The sequence below is a fragment of the Ornithodoros turicata genome, chromosome 7 (genome assembly GCF_037126465.1).
Source record: "Ornithodoros turicata isolate Travis chromosome 7, ASM3712646v1, whole genome shotgun sequence".
Classification (NCBI taxonomy): Eukaryota; Metazoa; Arthropoda; class Arachnida; order Ixodida; family Argasidae; genus Ornithodoros; species Ornithodoros turicata.
Window position 1 is genome coordinate 37,320,365 of NC_088207.1, and position 21,024 is coordinate 37,341,388.

A 21,024-nucleotide genomic window follows, 5' to 3' on the forward strand; every position below is an offset into this window, starting at 1 on the left:
TAAGAATGATCGTCGTCTACTTCGTCCGCACGAAAACTGGCAGCTAACGAAGGTGGTCTGGTGAAAAACTAATAGCCTCGGGCTGTTAAAACCTGATATTCCTGAGGCTTCCCTGAGTTGATGTCAAACAACCACTCTTAGAAATGAACTTCACCGCATTGCACGCCCCTAGCCAACCATCATCTCGAATGATATCCTTACGTGCCCTGATTTGCTGAAAACTGGAGGCGTACGCCATTTTTGTGACAATTATGAACCGCATAAGTGTCACAGAAAAGGCGTACGCCTACCGTTTTGAACAAATCAGGGCACATAGCGATATCATTCGAGATAATGGTTGGCTAAAAGCGTGCTGCGGTGAAGTTCATTTTTAAGAGTGAACAGGTAGGTTTTTTTCCTTCGTTCGTATTGAAGTGCAGGCGCTGGGCGGCCAGTCCTGACATAGTCACGGCTGACGTGCAACATATTTTTCCTTTGACAAATAAACGTGTTCTAAGTGCCCAATCAAATTATGAATCTTCAGTGATTGGTTTTGACAATACTGAGATTTCGATATCCGCAGTATAGTAAAACCCGTAATGCACCTCGTTCGTTGAGAGGGTCTAAACGGGTACAAAGCTACGTCAACACGTTGCCATCGACGACTCCCTAAGCTGTTTATATAAAGTTAAATTTATTTGACGTCATAATTTTATTTTACAAATACATTTATCACAATTATAGATGGTACAACTGCCATCCACGGTGGCCAGCGACACAACCAACAATTACCTCCTAGTATGTTGACGCTATTTAAGCATCTTAAAGGAAATGCTCTCTTTTACAAGCAGTATAATTACCGATGAGAGCGTCGCAAACTGGCCACACTCTAGTACGCATGCTCGTTCACGGAACACATTCAGGAAAATATGGACGTTTCTTGTTACGTGTAGTGATCTCGAGGAGGACGCGACGAAGCAAAAGTGGTCACGTGGTGGTCACGCTACCTTGTTCTTCCCAGTCGCTTTGCTACCATCATGATGAAGTCGAGGAACCAGCAGCAGGTATACCATAATTGATGTGTTCAACGCTACTAGAATACACACTTATTCCTTGTATACACTGATAGTACATCTAGACCTCGCACGCATAGCAATGGCGAAGAGGGATCAACGGGGGTCCGATACGCATTTACCTTCCCTTGTTTGGTGCAGCTTATCCGCTTGGTAATAATATGATTAGAAATTTATCTCACGCGTTTGCTTTGTGCTTGCATTGAATGCAGGCCCAGCAGATGAAATACAGCCGATGGGTTCAGCAAGCCGGTCACGAGAAGCCGTCACGAGAAATGGTAGGACATGAGATATGCATCATCATCGTGTGTAGCGCAAGGTTCATCTATGTCACCATGATGTACGTTATTTATCCTCATTCGGCCGCAAATAAGTAGACTGCTGTCGTTTACATCTTTCTCCCCACGCGAAAAATGTTTGCAATTTATGAAACAATTTCCGCTCGCAAACTAACTGACGAAGTGGTTTTCGAGGTGGTTTCGAGTGGAGACTGTTTCAAGAACCACTCGAAATTGCAGACATTTTCCCGCTTGGGTTTGGAAGCGCATTAGCCAGAGTGCATAACCATCTCGAATATATTCGAGGGACAATGTCAAGAGCCTCTGACGGAGTGTTCCGTATTGACCTCTACCCGAGAAACGTCATGATGTTGGTATAGACAGACTGAAACCGAAAGAAATCGGAAGGGGAGGGCTGGGTTCCACGAATGGACACTTGTTCGCTGCCTCCTATTGAAAGAAAAGTAGGACCAAAGACCGCATCCCTTTAAGGGACCCCTCAAGATCGTGGCTTTCGAGCGCGACCTTGTTCGCCTCTAGCTTCGAGCGTAGTTCAACTCTACCAAATTGGTGGCGCTGTCGAACACAATGACGTCATTTGTTTACAAACAGGGAGAGGTGTATTGCGTGATAATGTATTTTGTACAATCGCATAGGGCTCGACAAACTTACATGTTAACGAAGTCCAACACGAAACTACTAACGAACTTTTTAGACGGCAATAAAAAAAAATTGTGGTAATACGATAGTGTGACTACATTTAATTGCGTACGCACCAAATTTATATCGGTATTAGATATAATATGACCACCTTCAACCACACTATAACTGTTCATATAATTGTTTCAACCTTCATCTTTTATCGCGCTCTTGACGTGGAGGCAGCAGGAGGTTACGTCTTGCCAAATACAGCGGGTATTGAAAAATCTATCAGAGCACTACATACGCTGTTTTTGTAGGCAGACATTACGGTGAAGGGGGTATCAACGTATTTGCACGTTTCGGATTTTTTAAAGAAAATAGGTTGCCTTTAAATAACCGCTGGCTTAAATTCGGTGATCTCAAATTTTCCCCCAAAACTTTCAAATAAAACGTAAATTAATAGAATCAAGGAGTTACTCACCTCGTAGTTATCTACTCTCTCCGACAGAATGTCCGCATAGCCGTATAACCCGCCTGCAAAGGCTTTTTTTATATTAAAAAAATCTATCCAATAAAAAAAAGCAGACTGGAGTGATACGGCGGAATAACAACGGCGAAACGTTATTTGTAGGCGTTCACTTCCCAGCCTCTCAGCAGAACACGCAAATCTTCCTTGGTATTTGGTCCGCTGCGAGGACCACGAGAAATAGCCAGCTCTGAACGGAACGATGGACTACACTTCCACATGCTCTCCCAAGACTTCGAGAAGCGACCTAGCGTATACAATATGCTTGTCAGGAATATTTTGCTTCTCTTCCTTCTCCTCTCCGTCATTATTGGATTTCTCTTCGGTAAGTGTTTCCTCCGAGGCCCGATGACATTTTCGGAGGCTACTTTGTAGCATTGTGGGTACTTTGTGACAATGGCAGCCCTTCCTAGGGAAGGGCAGAGTCGTTTATGAGGAGAGTTTGGCCACTGGGAGGAGCCTGTCTCAAAGCGCGCCATTTGACGTCACACGATGGGCGGCGCCAAGGCCAGTGGCACCATTTTGGATCACAGCTATCGCCTTGAAATCTCCCATTCCGCCATTTTGGAGCAGAGGCACAGCCTTAAAATCCCCCCGTGCCGACGAGGCCCGCCTTTCATCCCGGTCAAGTGGGCGGAACGATGACGTCTCTGACGTCACGGCGGTTCCCCTTCTCCGGACGGCAAAAGATCACACAATGGCCAAACTCTCCTCATAAACGGCTCTGGGGAAGGGCAGTGCCGTGTATGCCAAAGGGAGTCTGGCCATTTATGGGACCTGCCTATACCTGAGGCTCCACCCACTTTTCGAGGTATCTAGCCAATCACAGGTCGAAATACAGTTGTCTCTTATTACATTCATCCAGTACTTATACCTCACCCTTATTTACTGTGTGCCACCATTTTGGAGAAACTCGATTGATTCTGATTGAAACGGATATCACTGGTGACAGACCAAAACGACGGATTTTGTGCCCACTTTTATCAACGCCATCTGCATGGAGAGAGGCATGTTGGGAAGGCTCAGAATTGCAGAAATGGTTGCTGGCAGAAGTGATTGGCCAGGAGAGCGGTACAACCGCTTCTTCGTAGCAGACGGCTACCGGTATGAAGATTTAAATCACATAATGTAAGTAGATCGAATCAAAAATGAGCAAAGATATATGTATAAGTGAAATGCAATTATATAGTGCAAAATCCTACGTATAAGGGTCGTCCTTCTTGCTATTTTCTTGGTATCACGGTCTTAACTAGGCCTAACTTAGCTAGGCCTTAACTAGGCCTACGTTAGCGATGAAACATACCATTTTCACGTAAATGATGATGGCGGAGCGAAAGTTGAAGCTGATTTTGCAGATGCGTATATGAGGATATATACTCACAGTATGAAATTAAAGTAGTCTGAAGATTTTTTGTCACGAAATCTCCGCTTCGCCGTTCCAAGCACCATCCTCCATCTTGGAGAAAATTTGGTGTCATGGCAGGTCCCATGGAAAACGGTAACCAATGAAATGCGCCTAAGTTTGATTGACAGGTCGAGCCTCTTTTTTAGGCTCCTCCTAATGGCCAGACTCCCTTTGGCATACACGGCACTGGGGAAGGGCTCTCACACGCGCCACCTTCAGGTGCGTGGCGTCCCAAGCAGCACAACATCTTGGCCCAATATGTATTGGCAATACCGGCCCAATATCGGTCCAATCTTAGGCCGGTATTGCCAATATTGGGCCAAGATGTTGTGCTGCTTGGGGTGTTTACATTCCCGGTGTTGACCTGCGTATAGGGTCTGACGTTTTCGTGCATTTCATGCATGTTTCGTCAATATGTGGAGTTTCCACTACGGGTCTCTTTCTGGACAAGAAAGCAGAAGTAACCCGATAGCACCCCGACGAGTGTATGAATAACACCCAGATTTCACCCCCAATTTCAGATTAAAAAATAGCACCCGATTCTTCGTCTTCCCACCCGAGTCCAGGAAAAGCATTTAATAACACGAAAGAGTCAGACCCTAATTATACGTATCACGGTACTGAGTAATGCTAATGAATGCCATTTTGTGGAGGAGCAATGTACCGCCATTACATTTTGGCCGAGTAACGCGTAATGGCGTTACTCATTACTTGGGCGGCATGGCGGCATGGTTGCCCCTGAAGTCGGTCCAGGCCGCAACACCAACGCCCTGTCCTTCCTGCTGTCCTCTCTCCATCTGTGAACGTCTGTACGCTGCTCGTAGCCACAGTTGCTTCGTGGCGCTAACACGGAATAAAAAAATCATTACTTGGGATGAAAGTTGAAGGACTGTCTAAAACCAGCAGGTAGGGATTGAGCATGGTACAGAAGAGCAACACCCCAATTTGGTCCTTCCCAGCCACCCTTGTCGCTCACCAAGATCACCGAGGAGGAGGGCAGAACCCGGACACCGACCCCTTCTGCACCGCAATTAATGTTGTCTATTGTTAGATTATGCGTACTGCTCTCGTCTCAACGAAATCATTTTTTATTTTTTTTAATTCCGTGTTAGCGCCGCGAAGCAACTGTGGCTATGAGCGGCGTACAGACGTGGACAGATGGAGAGAGGACAGCAGGAAGGAGTGGGGGACGGAGGGGTTAGTATGCGTCCTGGGCCGACTTCAGGGGGAACTGTGCCGACATTCGTCTGGAAGGTCTTCGGAAAACCCAGGGAAAACCTCAGACAGCACAGCCGGTGACAGGATTCGAACCCGTGTCACCTCCCAGTCTCGGCGTGGAAAGCGGCCACCCTAACCACTATGCCACAGGAGCTGGTCGAAATCATTAATCACACGTAGCAATGTTGCAGACACGGGAAAGGCGTGTTCCGACATATAGCAGCGCGCTAATATAGTGCGCAAAAACAGCGCTCACTGTCACCGGAAGGTTCTCACTTGCAAAGCGGCGCTAGCGCTACAATTTAGCGGATGTTCGGTGGTCGTTTCCGGTCTCTCCCATCATGGCGCCTCCGGAGTTCGACAACGTGAGGAGAAACGAGTTCCATCATTTGACTGAACGGAAAATTATCAGACATTTTGGATGACAACCCCGCCGTTTCCAATGCGGTCGCAAATGCGGAAGCAAAACATGCCCTCGACTTCCGCGACGTCATCGCTGGAGGAGCTTCTCATTGGCCAACACGAATGCTGTGCTATTATTAGCGCTGAAAAAACTGACACGCGCCAACTCCGGCAAGCGCTATTTTTTCTTTTTTTTTTTTTTTTGCGGTTTGCAACACTGCGATGAGCAAAATATAGCGCTATTTTCGAGCGCCATATATTGCAAATCACTATATGTCGGAACAGGTCTTCATACGTACTTACCAAAGTTAACGCGTGATGCAGTGAAAGACCAATTGCGTCGCTCTATAGTACGCACATGACTACGTAATGTCAAAAGGTAATGTGATGTATTAAATAACACCAAAGTAATGCGGCTACTTCATGAATGTACATAATGGGATTACACCAAGCATGAAAAAGTAATGTAATGCGTTACTTTCCAGCAGAGTTCGCGGTAACTCGTTACAAGTAACTCAATACTGTAACTAAGTTCCCTTCTTTGGTAACTTGTAACTTAACTCGGTACTTTTGCGCCGTGGTAACTTTCAGAGCAACCCGTTTCTTTTTCAGGTAACTTTGCCAAAGTAACTTAAGCTAAGTTCCAAGTTACTTCTAATTCGCTTTTAACTAGCGTACACTTATTTTCTTGCTTTCTCTCCGGTTCTTTCATGGCATTTTATGCCATAAAACGTGATATTCAATCAATGACATTATTCTATTCAGGAAGTGAGAAATGCTGTCATTGAAATGAAGCTGAACCATTGTGAGCCCACAGGGAATAAGATGCAAATCGTTCGAATTATTAGACATAAACGAAAACTATCTAAACGTGTTGCACTACTCCGCAACTCAAGGGCAAACTCAACTGCTCACGCGTGCTGCACCTGTGTAGTGCTATTTTGTGTCCAAAATAACTTGGAAGTAACTCGTTCTTTTTTTTAAGTAACTCCGTAACCGCGAGTGACATTTCAGGCTGAAGAACTTCGTTAGTTACTTAGTTAGTTAAGAACTTAGTTACATTTTTCGCACGGTAACTTAACTCGTAACGAGTTCCTTTTAACGGGTAACGTCTCTATCTATGCTTTCCAGAACAGTGACGATTAATGGTAACGCATTACAAAACATAAGGAAACAGCTTCAACGCAGGGGGAGGGAGGGGAATATCTGGAGACAGAAATGAGCACGGGTAGGGGCAACAGTTGTTTGAAATTTTTCAACGGTATAACTCGCATGACACTACGACCTAGAAGAGTGGACTTGTCACCACTGCATGCTCCGCGCCATAAGGCGACGAATACGGGCATCATTCACCGTCAAATGATGGAGAATAATGTGGTGAACGATGATGTTGGTGTGACGGGTTGTGACGTTCATGTCTAATGACGGGTTATGATGCTGGTGTGATGTGATGTAATGTTTGTGGGACGACCCCCGGAATTCATGGGGCTCCCAAGTGATCTTACAAAGGCATATAACTTTCAGAGGGAGAGCGCGGACCATAGGTCCGCACGTTTCTGGAAGTTCATTCAACATCCCATCAATTGCGTGCCTTACTCACAGCCCATCACGTTGCCACAGCCTCACAACCCTTCATTAAACAGGAACATCACCATCATCTATCATGCACCATCACCCAATGCGGGTATTCAAGATAGACCAAAAGCCGGGAGAGGTCACGACGAAAAAAAGGTGAAATACCGGCTTGACACCTTATGTGCACGCGTCTCTTCCTTTAGGATCCCTCCTACGGCACAGCGGAACTTGGACTCTGCAAGAAGCTGCTTTGCTCCGGCTTCCTGGTGATATCTTCTCGCGTGTCCTGCATTGCCTTTCCATTCCCTTGGCGATGACAAGCGTGACAGGCGCAGCAGGAAGTTGGAAACGTGGCATGTTGGTCAGAGTGGGCTTGCGAACCCTCGTTTACATTCTCTGTACCACTTGCGTTGCCGCCGTCATAGGCCTTATACTCGCCATGGTTGTTCGTCCTGGAGGACGTGCAAAAAGCCTTCCACCCAATCCACTGACCGACAGCGGAGAAGCGACGCACATCCGAGACGTAGGGCTCAACGATGTGCTCGACATAGTGAGGAATATCGTACCAGGAAACGTTATGGAAGCCTTCTTGTTTATGGTAAGAAAGGAGCATGACCTTCTGAATTATAGCTTAATTAATGTATTCCCTTCTGCAGACAGAGACATCCTTGAGCACTGGAAACGAAAAGAGCCATTCTTCGATCGCCACGGTAATAGAACACAAGCTCACGAGTCCCAATATCTTGGGTCTTGTCACATTTTCTCTGATGGTTGGCTTCTCAATTGCATACAACGGGGACGGTCCAGAAAACAGCCTCATTCGCTTCTCCCTCCTCATGAGCAGCAAATTCATGCACATGGCCGAAGTCATCCTCAAGTACTCACCCATCGGGATATTCTCCCTGATCGTTTCCGATGTCCTACGCGTGAAAGACGTTTCTGGTGTTGTTTGGCATCTCGGCATATTTGTCTTCACAGTCCTTCTAGGCCTGGGCGTCCATGCTTTCCTATTCCTGCCGACAGTTTACATGGTTTGCGTTCGCAAGAACGCCACACACTTCTTCGTAAATGTTCTCTATCCAATATTCATAGCGTTCGGAACTACGTCTGCAGTAACTACGAGTCCCGTGACCATGAGCATTTTGGAGACTCGAATAGGAGCCTGTCCTGGTATAGTGCGGTTTGTGCTTCCCTTTGCAGCATTGTTCAATTGCGACGGCACAGCGCTGTACGAAGTGGTTTCTGTCGCCTTTATCGCTCAGCTGCGACAAGCGGACCTTGGATTTGGGAAATGGATCATGGTCACCATAGCAGGTGCGTTCTCGTCGCTCGGAGTGCACGGACTTCACCCATCTCTCAGAGGCCTCGCGCATATGGCGCTGCTACTCCGCGTGGCTGATCTTTCTCCAAACGACGTTGGACTAGTAATGGCAACACATTGGTTGCTGTAAGTAGAAATTGTTTACTTTCCTGTGTACCTAATAAGAAGTTAGAGACAGTCCTGTTAGCCAGTTCGGTTCCAGAACGTTTCTAGGAATGAATTTATTTTCCCCTCGCCCGTGGGATACCTTTTCCTCGTCTACAAACAAAAACGCAGCAAAGAATGCCTACTATGGCAACGTAATCACAACCCATGTACTCACTCATACTGCAAAAAGCTGGTTTCCGTATAAACTTGAGAGAAGTACTTAAGAATCCAGAGAAGGTAGGCTGCAAGTGAAGACGTCCACCGCAACGGAACCTACAAGCTGCTGGGAACATAGCTCGACGCGCTCGAACTGACTTTCGCTCAAAAATACCAGGTCATGAACGCAGTGCTTGATGCCACAAGTGGTGAAACCTCATGTCGTGATTTTGTCATTACCTGGGGTTCTCATGCTTGTCCTTTTTGTTCTTGCACAATGTTCTCAGCCGGCAGAGTGATATTATACGCCATTCCTTCGCGAATCAGGTGCGTCAGGGTTGACGATGGTGTTCCCCCGAGCAACCTTGTTTAAGACCCAATAATATCGGTCCCCTACCGATTTACTTTTTTGCGACATGTAATGTCTTAGCGCAGAAGCATGGCGCCTCATCCGTGTATTGACATACGACTGTAGCTAACAAGCGCACGAACTAGGCATACTGGCACACAACTGAGCCATCCATGATTCCTCTTGCTCGCAGGTCTCGATTTTGTAGCGCCATCAACTTATTAAGCGGCTGCGTTGCCGTAGCCGTCCTTCAATCCACTGTGGAGGAGGAGGCTGACTTCATCATATGCGGAGCTATCGAAGACCAGTACGTACCGACCGTTCAAGTCACGGGAACTGCAGACACTTCCAAAGCGACTGCAGCTGAATGACAAACTCCAATACTTTTGTTCCCGACTGGCTTCATTAAAGAACCGTGCCCATGTACAGAGGCTTGTGTTCCTGGGCGGGTCTCGCTGATAGATCTAGCACAATAGTATTCAGCTCCACGAGAGGTATATGCACGCCACCACCTAGAACATGCTTAGATAACACCCCAGCGGTTCTTCGCACCTCGCTCGAAAATTGCGAGAAACACATCGCGCACCAAATTGAAAAAGAAAAAAGTCTGCACATACGGTTGTCGCACGTCACTACGGAATTCCGAATTTCGAGGTGAAAATCCACCGCAAATCCCCGTTCTCACACCCTCACGTTGTGGTTCAAGGTGTAGGCATATATCATTCTCGCCGCTCAAACTAAGGAATAAGAAACTTTAAAAACGTATCGTGCGTCAACATACGACTTCCGCGCAAGAGTAACTCTTTCAAGCACAGTTCGGCATTCGGATTTGGAAGTGACATAACGGGTGGACCCTCCCTAACACACGTGAAGGATCTCTTTCCGTTACAAATGCGACCGACCCTGACATCCTTCCGCTCAAGTAGCAAAACCGCTGGCGGGGCCCGTCCGGTAAGCCAAGTTTCGTTGTACGCTCGCTCTATGTGCGCTCTCTCTTCGGAGGTTGCTTCCACTACAAGATGCTTGCAGCTCTTATACTTCTTGTCAAAGTTCCTATACCAATGCCTGACCCACGAATTACGTTATATGATCATTCGTTTTTCTAATGCTAAACGAAGGAGCGCACGGGGAGTATAAGAGTAACATACGTTGCCTTATATATTTATACTATATACGTCGCGCATACTAAAAAAGCTAGTTTATACAGTTTTATCTCTGCAACAAAATAGAAATAAAAAGGGCGACCGCGGGTGGCTCTCTGCCGGAAGGTTCTCACAACACTTTGTTCAAAATTATTGCGCAACTATTTCAGAAATGATGCGATTAACAAGCTGTGCCCCAGGACTGGAGTACTTGGAGACAGTCGACCAACTCATAATACGACAAAAAGTGGAACTTATCGAAGGTATAAGAGATAGGACCAGCTTTTGCGCGGTTGTGTCACATGGCAAGAAGCCGTATTGACATCCTCATTGCTTTCAGTGTTAACGGGCTTCGAGACAGCTAATGCTTACGTCGTCGTCAACAACGAGGGACAGGAATTATTTTATGCGACCGAAGGTGAGATTCGCTATCGCACGATTTGTCTGTCATATTTAAGATTTAAAAAATCATATTAATGCCATTGAAGCGCTTCGAAGTACATCGGGAACATTAAGTTCCAGGGGCAACGGTTGACGAGCATGGAAACAGTGAGTAAACGCAAACATGTAAACAAACTCTATCTCTTTGTGAATCTGTTATGGATATATTATAAAACTTCATATGATAGTCGCTACTTTCTGCCGATCGTTATTATTTCGCCACCATATTCTGGAAACTACCTCACTTGGCCAAGACAAGCACGTTCTGGGTCGCATATTGCTGTCGAAAGCGATGGGTCGCGCTAATCTGCGTATCCTCTATTACACCTGCGTAACTTGACACACTATGATACTCTGAAGGGAGTCCGTCATTTATAACTTACTTAATACAACATTGCAGAACAACACTTCATTGTCATAGTCCCATACGTGGAGCAAAATCCGTGTACACCGTTGGGGAATTCTGAGAAACCGCAGTGACAGCTGTAAGGGGGACTGCTGCTGTGCTGCATATGCATTATGTGGTCCATTACTTACTACGTGCGCCTTGTAACGCCTCCGTACCATCTGCAGAGAGCGACATCTGCACACGCAACGGCTGTGGGACTCTTCGGCCTTTCACCATGGCTCTCAGGGACGTAAGCGGATCAGACATCATTCACATGAACAGACCACTAAGATGCGACAGCTGCTGGTGTTCATGGTGTGTTCAGGTATTACAAAGCCTACACTACGTTCCGTGATGCGAGATGAACGGTGATAATGCAATAGGGAACGAGCACGAACTGTAGATGGCCCTGGAGCGAAACGCAAAGCGCCGCCAGTGGCAAGAGGCGAAGTTAGATGTCGGGAGAGATATCCATGTTTACATAGCGCACGTGGATTGAAGCGTAGGAAAACGCGGGCGCTTCAATTATACTTGTGTGTTGTGAGGAAGGCAGGGCTGCAGAAAATAAAGGCTGAGGGATTTTTTTTTTTTTTTGTCCGCGTGCGTGCGTGCGCGCCGCGCGCAACGTTTCAGAAAGGTCGCCGAGTGTTTCAAAGCAAACACGTATTTGGCGTCATGAGGGAAACGAATGGAGCTCAAGGAAGCATACAGCCACCGAGCAGATACCTGATCTACGGTTGCCTTCGTTTTACGGCTCCTCTCCGGGAATATTCGGGAATATTATGAAGCTATTCAGAAGCGTAAGCGCCCTCCGATGGTGACTCCGTATCGCTGTTAGGCGATCAGATGTCAGCAACGTGATGTCAGCCACTCCAAGGGTTTCAGGCGATTGGCTTATGTTTGCGGGCACGTTATCGTGAAACTTCAACATTTTCCTAAAACTCGTTATTTGTGGTTCATGCGACAGGGAGTAAACAAATCCATTAAAGTAAGTGCTGACTGCATATCTTCGAGAACCTTTTCGGCATCCAGTTGCTTCCATTAGTGCTGGAATGTTACAGGTTGTCGGTAATACGAGACGATGCAACGTTGCGCATTAGTGCATGCTTTTACGTTGCGACATTACTGCAAAGCGGAAAACAACTTCTTTTTGTCCGCGTACAATTTGTACCCTTCGGTTTATTTGACGAACGTTAGCAGGAACGGATGGAAAAGCCAGAGAAACGGGTGCCTTCGGGAGAGTTTGTGTACGCGTCGGGACAGTCAACTAAGCAACAGTTGACGTCTGAGCTCCATTGGCTGGTCGTTATTTCAGTAGGCTGGCTAAGCATAGGCTGGCGGGATGCTCTCCTAACATCTAAGATTGACGCTCGCCGCACCGAGGCGCCACCGTCACAACCCTCGTTCCCTATAGGGCTTATTCACATGACGTCATCCGCGGGATAATTCCACTACTGCTAGCGGATTTGCCGCCATGGTGCAGGTCCTCAGGTTCTGACTGTCCAGGTCTTCACCCACATCGCATTCACCGTACATCTAGTGTTTCTAAATTATTGTACTTTGTGAATATTATTGGTCCGATAATCCAAGTAATTTCCATGTTTTCAACGTTAATATAGTCCTCTAAATAGCGTAAAGGCAGAGAACGAAAACCGGAACCAAACTTCGAGGGACCTACATATGGCGGCGATTTCGCCTTTTCGAAGCTAGTGCCATCTGGAGGAGTGACGTCAGTGAATAAACACTATAAGCGAAGCACTGGAAATCAGGGCTGTGTGCGTGGTAGAAGTCGACAGAAAGTGTAGTATTCTTAGGTGCACTTCGCTTCTAAAATCGCCCTTGTTCATATCTAGGATCAGTGCATCATGCGTCTGAGTATACGAAAGATATGTAGTATCATACATTTTGGTTTTCTGGTTGTTCATGTTTTTCTGCCTAACATTCCCTTTGTAGCTCAACACAGTGCAGTGTTTTTCCGTCAGCTACAGATGTGTATCGTTTCATAGACTTGCCAAATTATCAACTTTTGCACGGGGTATCAAAATGATGCACACGATCTTCTTCTGGTCGTCAGTAAAGCAATCAAACTCTGTCAGTGTCAGCTTTCCACGGTGTGGAAACTTAGGAGGGAACGTATTAGACGCGAAACTAGAGAAGCTGCTTTAGAGCTCCTTCGAGCATTTATAATTTCGCAGTCGGAGCTGGCGAAGTGAACAGAAGCGAAAAAAATCGCGCGGAAACCGCTGGAATATTTTCCTGATAATAACGCTGGCAAGATGTATCAGCGTGGAATTAAACGAGTCCGATAAACCTCTCCTCTGAAGTCGCCATGGCAAAATCATACTAATAAAAATAAAAGAGAAAAAATGCTGGCATTGTCCTCTTAACGTTGCCTCCTGCCTGGAGTCCTGAACTCTTTAAACAAGGCTTCACCACACACACGCTAAAGGTACACGTACATCGTACAGAGAGATACCCCTATCACTCTTGGTTTGTGGAAAGTGTACGCCTTTTTGTGACAATTAACATACCTGCACAAGTGCCACAAAAAGGTGTACACCTCCCGTTTTCAACAAATCAGGGAAGAGGACGATGTCATTCGGGATGGTTGGCTTGGCTTGGAGCGTGCTTTGTGGGGAAGTTCATTTTAAGGGTGTAGGCAAGAGAAAGTTGTGTGATGTTTCCAATGAATTTAATTACGGTGACCAGCATACACTAACAATGCACTAACGGACTTTGGCATTAACGTAGCGTAGGACAAGATTTCCATGAGCAAGGATCTTGTGCGACAATAGTAATACATTGAGTACATTTGTTCAAGATGTGAACGCGTGCTTCTCATATGGCGAATTCGGGTGGCCATTTCGGAGCAACTTTTTTTGCCAGATCTCGAGCAGTCATGTTCGCTTGGTCAAAATGAAGCAAATCTTGCATGTTCGCGTGGCGCTTTCCGAACGCTCGGAATTTGCTAGCTAGCACTTTTTTTGCCCGGTCTCAAAACGATCGAGCAGCAGATTGCTCAACTGTATCCGGTGTCGTCACATCCGCACTGCAACGGTGGCGAGTGCCCTCATTGGCCCGCATGTTGAAATCACGTGGTTTAGCAGACGACAGAACGCGAAGACTTGCGACCGCGACGCCCCTAGCGTGATTCAAGTACCTAAAACCGCTAGATTCCTAGCAATCATGTTCGGGTGGCAACGGTCACGTGATCCAGCTCGGTCGCCGACCTAGCAATTTCCGAGCGCTCGGCCGTTTTGCTACGAAATGACCACCCGAATTCGCTAATAGTTTGTGTTATTACAATACTAGCGGGGAGAACAGTTGATTGCTATTCTGCATTTTCTTTTTCTTCGTTTGCAATAAGTAGAGTATGGAAGTATCGTCCCCACCAGGATATATTATCGGACACGTGGAACAACAACGAGGTGCACTCCGTCCAACATTCCTCGTGCAGGACGCCGAAAGGCACACGAGGTTCATCGTCGTTGGACCACATTTTCATTGGTGCTGCTGCGGAGACGTACCGTTCAGAGTAAGCGGGGCGGCACATACGTCATCACAGAGTTTTTGCAGAACGTATTGGACTGAGAGCACTAACGCAGACGCTTATTTTCTAGGTACTGTCGCCACCCCACAATAAAGAAGTCGGTCTGATCAGTAAACAATGGTCCGGTTTGCTAAAAGAATTACTGACAGATGCAGACACCTTTGGTGTTTGCTTCCCCATGGACCTGGACGCCAAACTGAAAGCCGTTGTTATTGCGACAGCGTTTTTAATCGTACGTCAATGTCACTACCCAGTGTTATCCACTTCCTACTCAGTACAGAATGCTAGCTCCCTCTGTAGTGTGAAGACCAAGGAGGTTATATAGCAGAACTTCTGGAGTGGCGAACCCCCATACGAGAAATTTCGAGCGGGGGATTATTCGGCGCATTATTCGATGGGGCAAAAACTGACACCGCCAGTATGGTTGCAGGCAAAGTTTACAAAGCAAGGTTTGGTTTATGGTGCTGCGTTTTTCGGGGGAACCGATAAAAAGAATCAGTTCGTCTGCCGCATGTTTTGAGCCGTATAAGCACTAAATCTTAGATTTGATAGGTGGTGCTCGCACTTGCCAGGGGGTTATGAGAGTTTTATCCAGCGACTTCCAGCTGCATTTCACGGTCCATTTAAATGGGGCAGATGGCCCGAACGCTTTTTTGAACACTTTTTGTATATTTTGCATGTTGACATAAAAGCACACATTCTAGAGCTACCTTATTCAGCAGGTGTTTATTGACGCGCTGCCCCTTCTAAGACGCCTCGGACACCTGTTTCAGTATATATAACCTCCTTGCTTGGGGAAGACAACCGCGTCGTCTACTAGGAATTTCCGCCATCTTGATTCCCACGCACACTCGCGAGTCGCGATGCGCTCACAAAAGCGTAGCAAAACATTTAGCTGCACACTACATTTTGGAGTTGAGTAAATGCACAGCAGAGGTGGGTTAAAATCGCAACACAGCATTCATGCATGGCGAGTATGGGCTTCAAAATTGCGGCTTTGCGGCGTTAGCTTCTGCAAACGGTGACTCCACCCTACACATAGGGACACACACCTACACACAGACACGCATGTTGACTACGTGAAAGCAGCGTTCGTGCACGCAGAGCGAACCACATGGTCGTGTTGTGCAATGTCAAGGCAACGTCGTGGTTGGCATAGAAGCGCCAAGATGGCTATTTGCTGTCCTTTCGTTCTTGGATTCTATTGGCTATTGCAACTGTTACACGAACCACGTCGGTCACGTGGTCGTCAAGTTTTACGAAGCGCTTTACGCATCATGTTTATTTTACAGACGCTTTGTCGCACACACGAAAACGCGGTACAAAGTACCGGTACCGTACCGGTTTACGTCCCAGAGTATTCTTCGGGTGTAAAAGCTTGCATAGATAGTGATGGCCATTGTTGCAAATGACAGGTACCTAACCATTTATGGGGTATGTTTCATTTGTTTCATGTATGTTCATTTTTATCTTAGTTGATTGTTTTCCCCCTTTCAGGACTTCCTCTTCTTTGAGAAGCCAGCAAATTTGGACCGATGCCGTCTGCTCGGGATTTTATGACGTGTATGTCTTGTCTTCCTGTCGTAACCACATACTAAAAAATAAATTTCGGTCAATATCCACTCACATCTAAATCAAAGAGCATACCCAAGCAGCACGACAAGTTGGCCCAATATTGGCAATACCGGACCAATATTGGGCCGACATTGCCAATATTGGTCCAATATTGGGCCAACATGTTGTGCTGCTTGGGTAAAGACATCCAAATTCTGCTTTCGGGTAATTCTCTTCTGCGTGACGGACGAACTGTCCGTGTGCACCTAACATTACACTTCCGTATGAATCATTCCGTACGTGAAATAAAGCCAGTATTGAAAGTAGCACTGAAATTGAGTAGTTCTCAGCAGCGTAAATTAGGTTAATTATCCATATATGTTGTCAAATCGCCAATGGCCCTCAACAGTCCACAAGCCTAGCAGCCTTCTCCACGCAAAAAAGAAGCGTGTTATACAGCGTCCATGGTTACAGCATTCATCAGTACTTACTCCGCGCGTAAGTTCAATCATTCAACGCAGAAATGCCATCGTGAAATTGTGCACTGCCGCCAAATCGTAGTTTCGCGAGATATGTATGTGTGTTCCTGTCCGCGCTCCTATAGGGCGATATATTCTACAACGCCTGCTGTTTCTCCTGGAAGTGGGTGACGTCACAAAGCGTGTGTACTGCTATTAAATTTCATTCGGTGCTATTCAGTATGAGTCCTGTGTATACCTCTTGTCTGTTCTCCGTGCGAATTACGCTGCTACCATGAATTCAATCACATTCGGCGCAAGCGCGTCTCGATTCCAGTGTAACACATGCGGACTCCTGGAACGTCATGCAGAAAATCCACAACCTGTTAAAGCCGAATACTAGTTTATACGTAACTAAGCTAAGTTTCGTGTTATGACGCGACGTGCACAGCACAGAAATGGCAGCGAAGAAAAAGGGCCCGACCACTTTCATGCCCTCACGGAGTACACATTAGAACTTAACGCTCCGAAAACGCCATTGTGTAGATTTCTGGCTTCAGCGAGTTCCCGTCCTGAAGCAAAGGTGAAGCAACCGAGCTAAGCGTGGCCGGTGTCAATGTTTAATGTCACTGGACCGCGTAAAAAATGCGCAAGCTGTCTAAACCATTCTCTATATCACAGTGAAAAGAAATTGTCCTATGACCGGAAAGTTTCAATATTGGCCCCGAACAAAGGAACGAGGCGTGACTAATGACCATTTCGGGCTGTACTTGTAGTTTTCGATGCTGACAGGATAAATGGCGCCCTTGAGCGTAATAAGGGAACACTTGCCTTTCTCCTCGCTAGACCATATTTTGTACCTCCGTACATAGTTTGATTTGTCGGCGACCCACGAAAATAAATGTGCTGGTACATACAGGAGCGCCCTTGTTCATAAGGAGAGATATTTGTCGCGGCAGCCCAACTATTCGTCATCTGCGCAGGTGCTAGTGTCCCCTTACGAAGCAGATTTACGAGCCAATTAAGGCACAGGTATTTCATCGCGAAGTCTCTGCACCTGGGGGGGGGGGGGGGGGGGGAGCGCCTGCGCGAAAATAAGTGGGACGGCTGCGGGAGAAAGGCTGCGGTATAGGGAAGCGAGTGCAGTATACCCAAAAAGCAGTGGCTGGAGACTGTAGCCACCACCTCGCTATCGAAATCCACAGCTCGCTCCCAGGTCGCTGCCGCGGCATTTCACCAAACACCATTTCGACGCATGCCTCGCTGCTTTAACACCGGCTAAGAATGGCAACAATGTTCCCCAATGCCGCCAAGTGCATTTCGCCAGGACATACCATCTCGTCAGGACAGTGGATTGCCACGTCAAGACCAAGGCAAAAGATCGACACGGGTCGCTATTTTTCGATCCGACCAGCACCGTAAAGGGTGTAAACCCAAATGTGCAGGGCACGCACATTTAAAGGTGTAGTTTAACACCGTCAATATTGTTAGGGTGTAATCGTGTGGAAGGGTGTAATTCACAACGCCGAATAAAAAAATACGCTGAAAGTGTTGTCACTTGATGCGAAAAAGTACTTTTTTCGCATCGAGCTGACAACAATTTCTGAGTATATTCCCTGGACCATCTAGGAATGAAGTGCATTTGTATGTCATTTTGAGAATCAGCAGATGAACTATCTATAAAAAATGTCACTGCATCTAAAGTATTCAGCAGTATTCATGCAGCATGTCTATTGGTAATTGGTCAACTCTATGTGCTCTCTGATTGCCTATGTTGTGTCTTAACTGATGTCAAGCTCTCCTTAGTGTGCCTGAATTAATCCATGCCTCGCTGTTAATCATGCCACGTGTCTATGATTTCTTCATGTCGTGCGTTCTTCCTGTGTTTCATACACAATTTTATGTAATGCGCTCCTGTATAATGTTCCCCTGTTATGCCAGCAGTATTCGATCCGCTTTCAGTGAACAAAATAAATCTATGTTCAACATTCAGATACACCCTAGAATACATCTTGTATCGCACCCTCAGCGAGATTTTTCAGAAAAGCGTGTAATACACCATTCTTACACCCTCAAGAGTTCTTAAGAAATTTTTGGGCTGTAAAAAGGGTGAATTACTGAGTGTGTACAGCCATTTTAGACCCATTTTACGCCTTCATGGGTGCGAAAAGATTTAGAGTGTACAAAGGGAGCCGAACGCGGCCCGTGCCAACACCACCTAGATAGAAAAAGCCTGCTTACTCGTCGACGTGACGTCACAACTAAGAGTCAGCCAATCAGGATCGCGTTTTCAACGGCGGTAGCCAGTCACGAACGTGCTTTCAGCGGTTGTAGCCATGGAGACGAACCACCGTCGTCTGCGAGTAGTGATTGAACGTCCACGCGTACTAAATGGGAAATCTTCAAAATAAAGCACAAAACGTTCCCGTATCTTTCTCAAGACTGATTTTCTGGAAAGCGTGTCGCACTTTGTCTACAGATTCGGGTCTACAGGTTCCAAGTCAGCTGGAATCATATGCGAGTTCTTGAATTCGCAGAACGGCGTCTCGCAGTAGCAGACCAATTCTGACTTCGTATGTCCACGTAGCGAAGGAAAGAGAGGAGGCAATAAGCAGGCCTTCTGTGTCGAGGTGGCGTTGCCCGTGCTCGCCTGTTAGCCAGTTCGTTACAGCTCTAAGCTGCGAGAAGCTCAAAAAATCGTGTTTCCCAGGTATCACAAACTCACCGCAAATTCATTCGATGACACACATTTCCGGCACAGACATCTCCACATACTGCATTCTTTATTCTATGCTACACTCTAAATCTTTTCACACCTTTAAATGTGTAATAACGTGCATGGCGCACGCCTTTTTAGGTGTAATTTTCGTAACACCATAATGGAGCACGGTTTCGCACAAATTTTCTTTACTCGAGTGTTGTCTGTCCTCCAAAAATTCAGTCTTGCAACATCTCAACATGGTTCAACAGTATTGTAGACACTTGCGCGTGCTCGATTATCGATAGCGATGCATATATGCATTAGCTCGTACCTACGATATATATCCAAGACATAATGAAAGCAAGATTTGCACAGGCACTTGATCTTTAGCAATGCTTTCCAAATTTTGCAAAATATCATCCTGGAGATGCAATGTTACGCAACCAGGTTGAATGCTCATAGCGCACACCTTTAAAGGTGTGAAAGTTTACAGTGTATAGATTACTGTGGAGGTAAAGGAACACAGCCTACGGTGGGCATGAGCCTATATGACAGTGATGGAAGTGCCTCGAAGCGTTCTGGGGCAGAAAAAAAAAGAGCGAGTTTTGGCGCAGCTTCTTGATCCGACGTTGGAGGACATCGGGAGTGTATGTTACTAATAACATATGGAATGCGCGCTTTCCACGTTAATTTCAGTTTCATCATCTTTGACAATTTTCCACCTAATTTAGAGGCACGAGGTCACGCAGCCGCAGCCTCCTCGCGTAGCCCCTTCCGAGGGGTCAGCTAGTGCACAGCGGGCGAGAACTGCGTGTCCACATACGCAATGTGTTTCGAAGAGCCTAGCGATCTTCAAAGGTGGCCAGTTACAGTGACCGTCAACAATAGGCCTAAAAAAACGGTATCTTTAGAGACACGCCAGGCTACCCATGGGGATCGAAAAGGGGTCCTAGTGTGGAGATCACCTCGTGCTTCTCAGCTCCGATAGCTATGAACATAGAAGCAAAATGCAAGCTAGTTGGTGTACACCTGACGTTGGCAACATGTCCCTGGACTTGGGGAAAACACAAAATATAACACAAAACGAACCGCACAATTGTTGGAGCACCAAAGTGACGGTGCACATGTGCGTCCAGAGACTGCTTGGCTAGACCTATTCTAGGCCTATAGCTGCCATCAGGCTAATAAGTCTGAGTAAATCGCTGCGCGACAGCTCCCTCTCACGTTAATTTTGTCAAACCCTGATGCGCCTCGTTTTCTCGTGACGGGCGCGATCTCCGTGGACTGCGAAGTAGTCACCTACTCCGCGCTTTGGCGCAAATGAAGCAGAAACACCCTGTTCAGCGCAGGACGGGGCAGCACCTCCATCACTGCTATGGTTAACAAAATGGCATAGATACAGGCGAGCTGGTGCATGAATTCCACACTGAAGAAGCCTAGCTATGAGCAAAAAGCAAAAAAAAAATAAAAAATGTGTCGCGTCCTTTGTGCTTTGCTCTCAGCACAGGCTTCTTCAGTATGAAGACTGTGGTTCTTCATTCTTGAAATACATAGGCAGCTGTTCTGAATCTCAGTTTGCTGTCTGTGGCAGAGACAAGCTGGAAAGAGTCACTGTTCTCTACGAACGCTAGGTTCCAGCTGATTTTGTTCCCAGTCACTAGAGAATGTCGCGAAGAGAGCTATGCATACGAGAGGGTGAGACTAGAGGGCTTTCTCTGC

General features: G+C 46.5%; 2 protein-coding genes across 3 annotated transcripts; both read left to right on the forward strand.

Moving 5' to 3' along the window:
- Nucleotides 1-887: 887 nt before the first annotated feature.
- Nucleotides 888-9,499, forward strand: LOC135399841 (neutral amino acid transporter B(0)-like). Of its 2 annotated transcripts, XM_064631580.1 has the most exons (6): nt 888-1,043; nt 1,265-1,330; nt 2,604-2,823; nt 7,302-7,696; nt 7,755-8,545; nt 9,265-9,499. In XM_064631580.1, the coding sequence occupies exons 1-6, from the start codon at nt 1,017-1,019 to the stop codon at nt 9,440-9,442; spliced, it is 1,677 nt and encodes a 558-aa protein (XP_064487650.1). In that variant the 5' UTR covers nt 888-1,016; the 3' UTR covers nt 9,443-9,499. The 2 variants fall into 2 exon arrangements, with proteins under 2 accessions (XP_064487650.1, XP_064487651.1); XM_064631581.1 differs by lacking the exon at nt 888-1,043 and having other exon boundaries at nt 1,314-1,392.
- Nucleotides 9,500-10,335: 836 nt separating this feature from the next.
- Nucleotides 10,336-16,212, forward strand: LOC135399842 (phospholipid scramblase 1-like). Its single transcript, XM_064631583.1, has 6 exons — nt 10,336-10,476; nt 10,554-10,631; nt 11,228-11,367; nt 14,413-14,577; nt 14,663-14,824; nt 16,090-16,212. The coding sequence occupies exons 1-6, from the start codon at nt 10,386-10,388 to the stop codon at nt 16,150-16,152; spliced, it is 699 nt and encodes a 232-aa protein (XP_064487653.1). The 5' UTR covers nt 10,336-10,385; the 3' UTR covers nt 16,153-16,212.
- The last annotated feature ends 4,812 nt before the right edge of the window (nt 16,213-21,024 follow it).

Excerpts from the sequence above, each read along its gene's own strand:
- LOC135399842 (XM_064631583.1), top strand. The coding sequence starts at position 10,386 with ATGATGCGATTAACAAGCTGTGCCCCAGGACTGGAGTACTTGGAGACA. Across the intron at positions 10,477-10,553 it reads AAAAGTGGAACTTATCGAAG|TGTTAACGGGCTTCGAGACA; the intron begins GTATAAGAGATA and ends CATTGCTTTCAG. Across the intron at positions 10,632-11,227 it reads ATTATTTTATGCGACCGAAG|AGAGCGACATCTGCACACGC; the intron begins GTGAGATTCGCT and ends TACCATCTGCAG.
- LOC135399841 (XM_064631580.1), top strand. The coding sequence starts at position 1,017 with ATGATGAAGTCGAGGAACCAGCAGCAG. Across the intron at positions 1,044-1,264 it reads AGTCGAGGAACCAGCAGCAG|GCCCAGCAGATGAAATACAG; the intron begins GTATACCATAAT and ends CATTGAATGCAG. Across the intron at positions 1,331-2,603 it reads AGAAGCCGTCACGAGAAATG|GCGTTCACTTCCCAGCCTCT; the intron begins GTAGGACATGAG and ends CGTTATTTGTAG.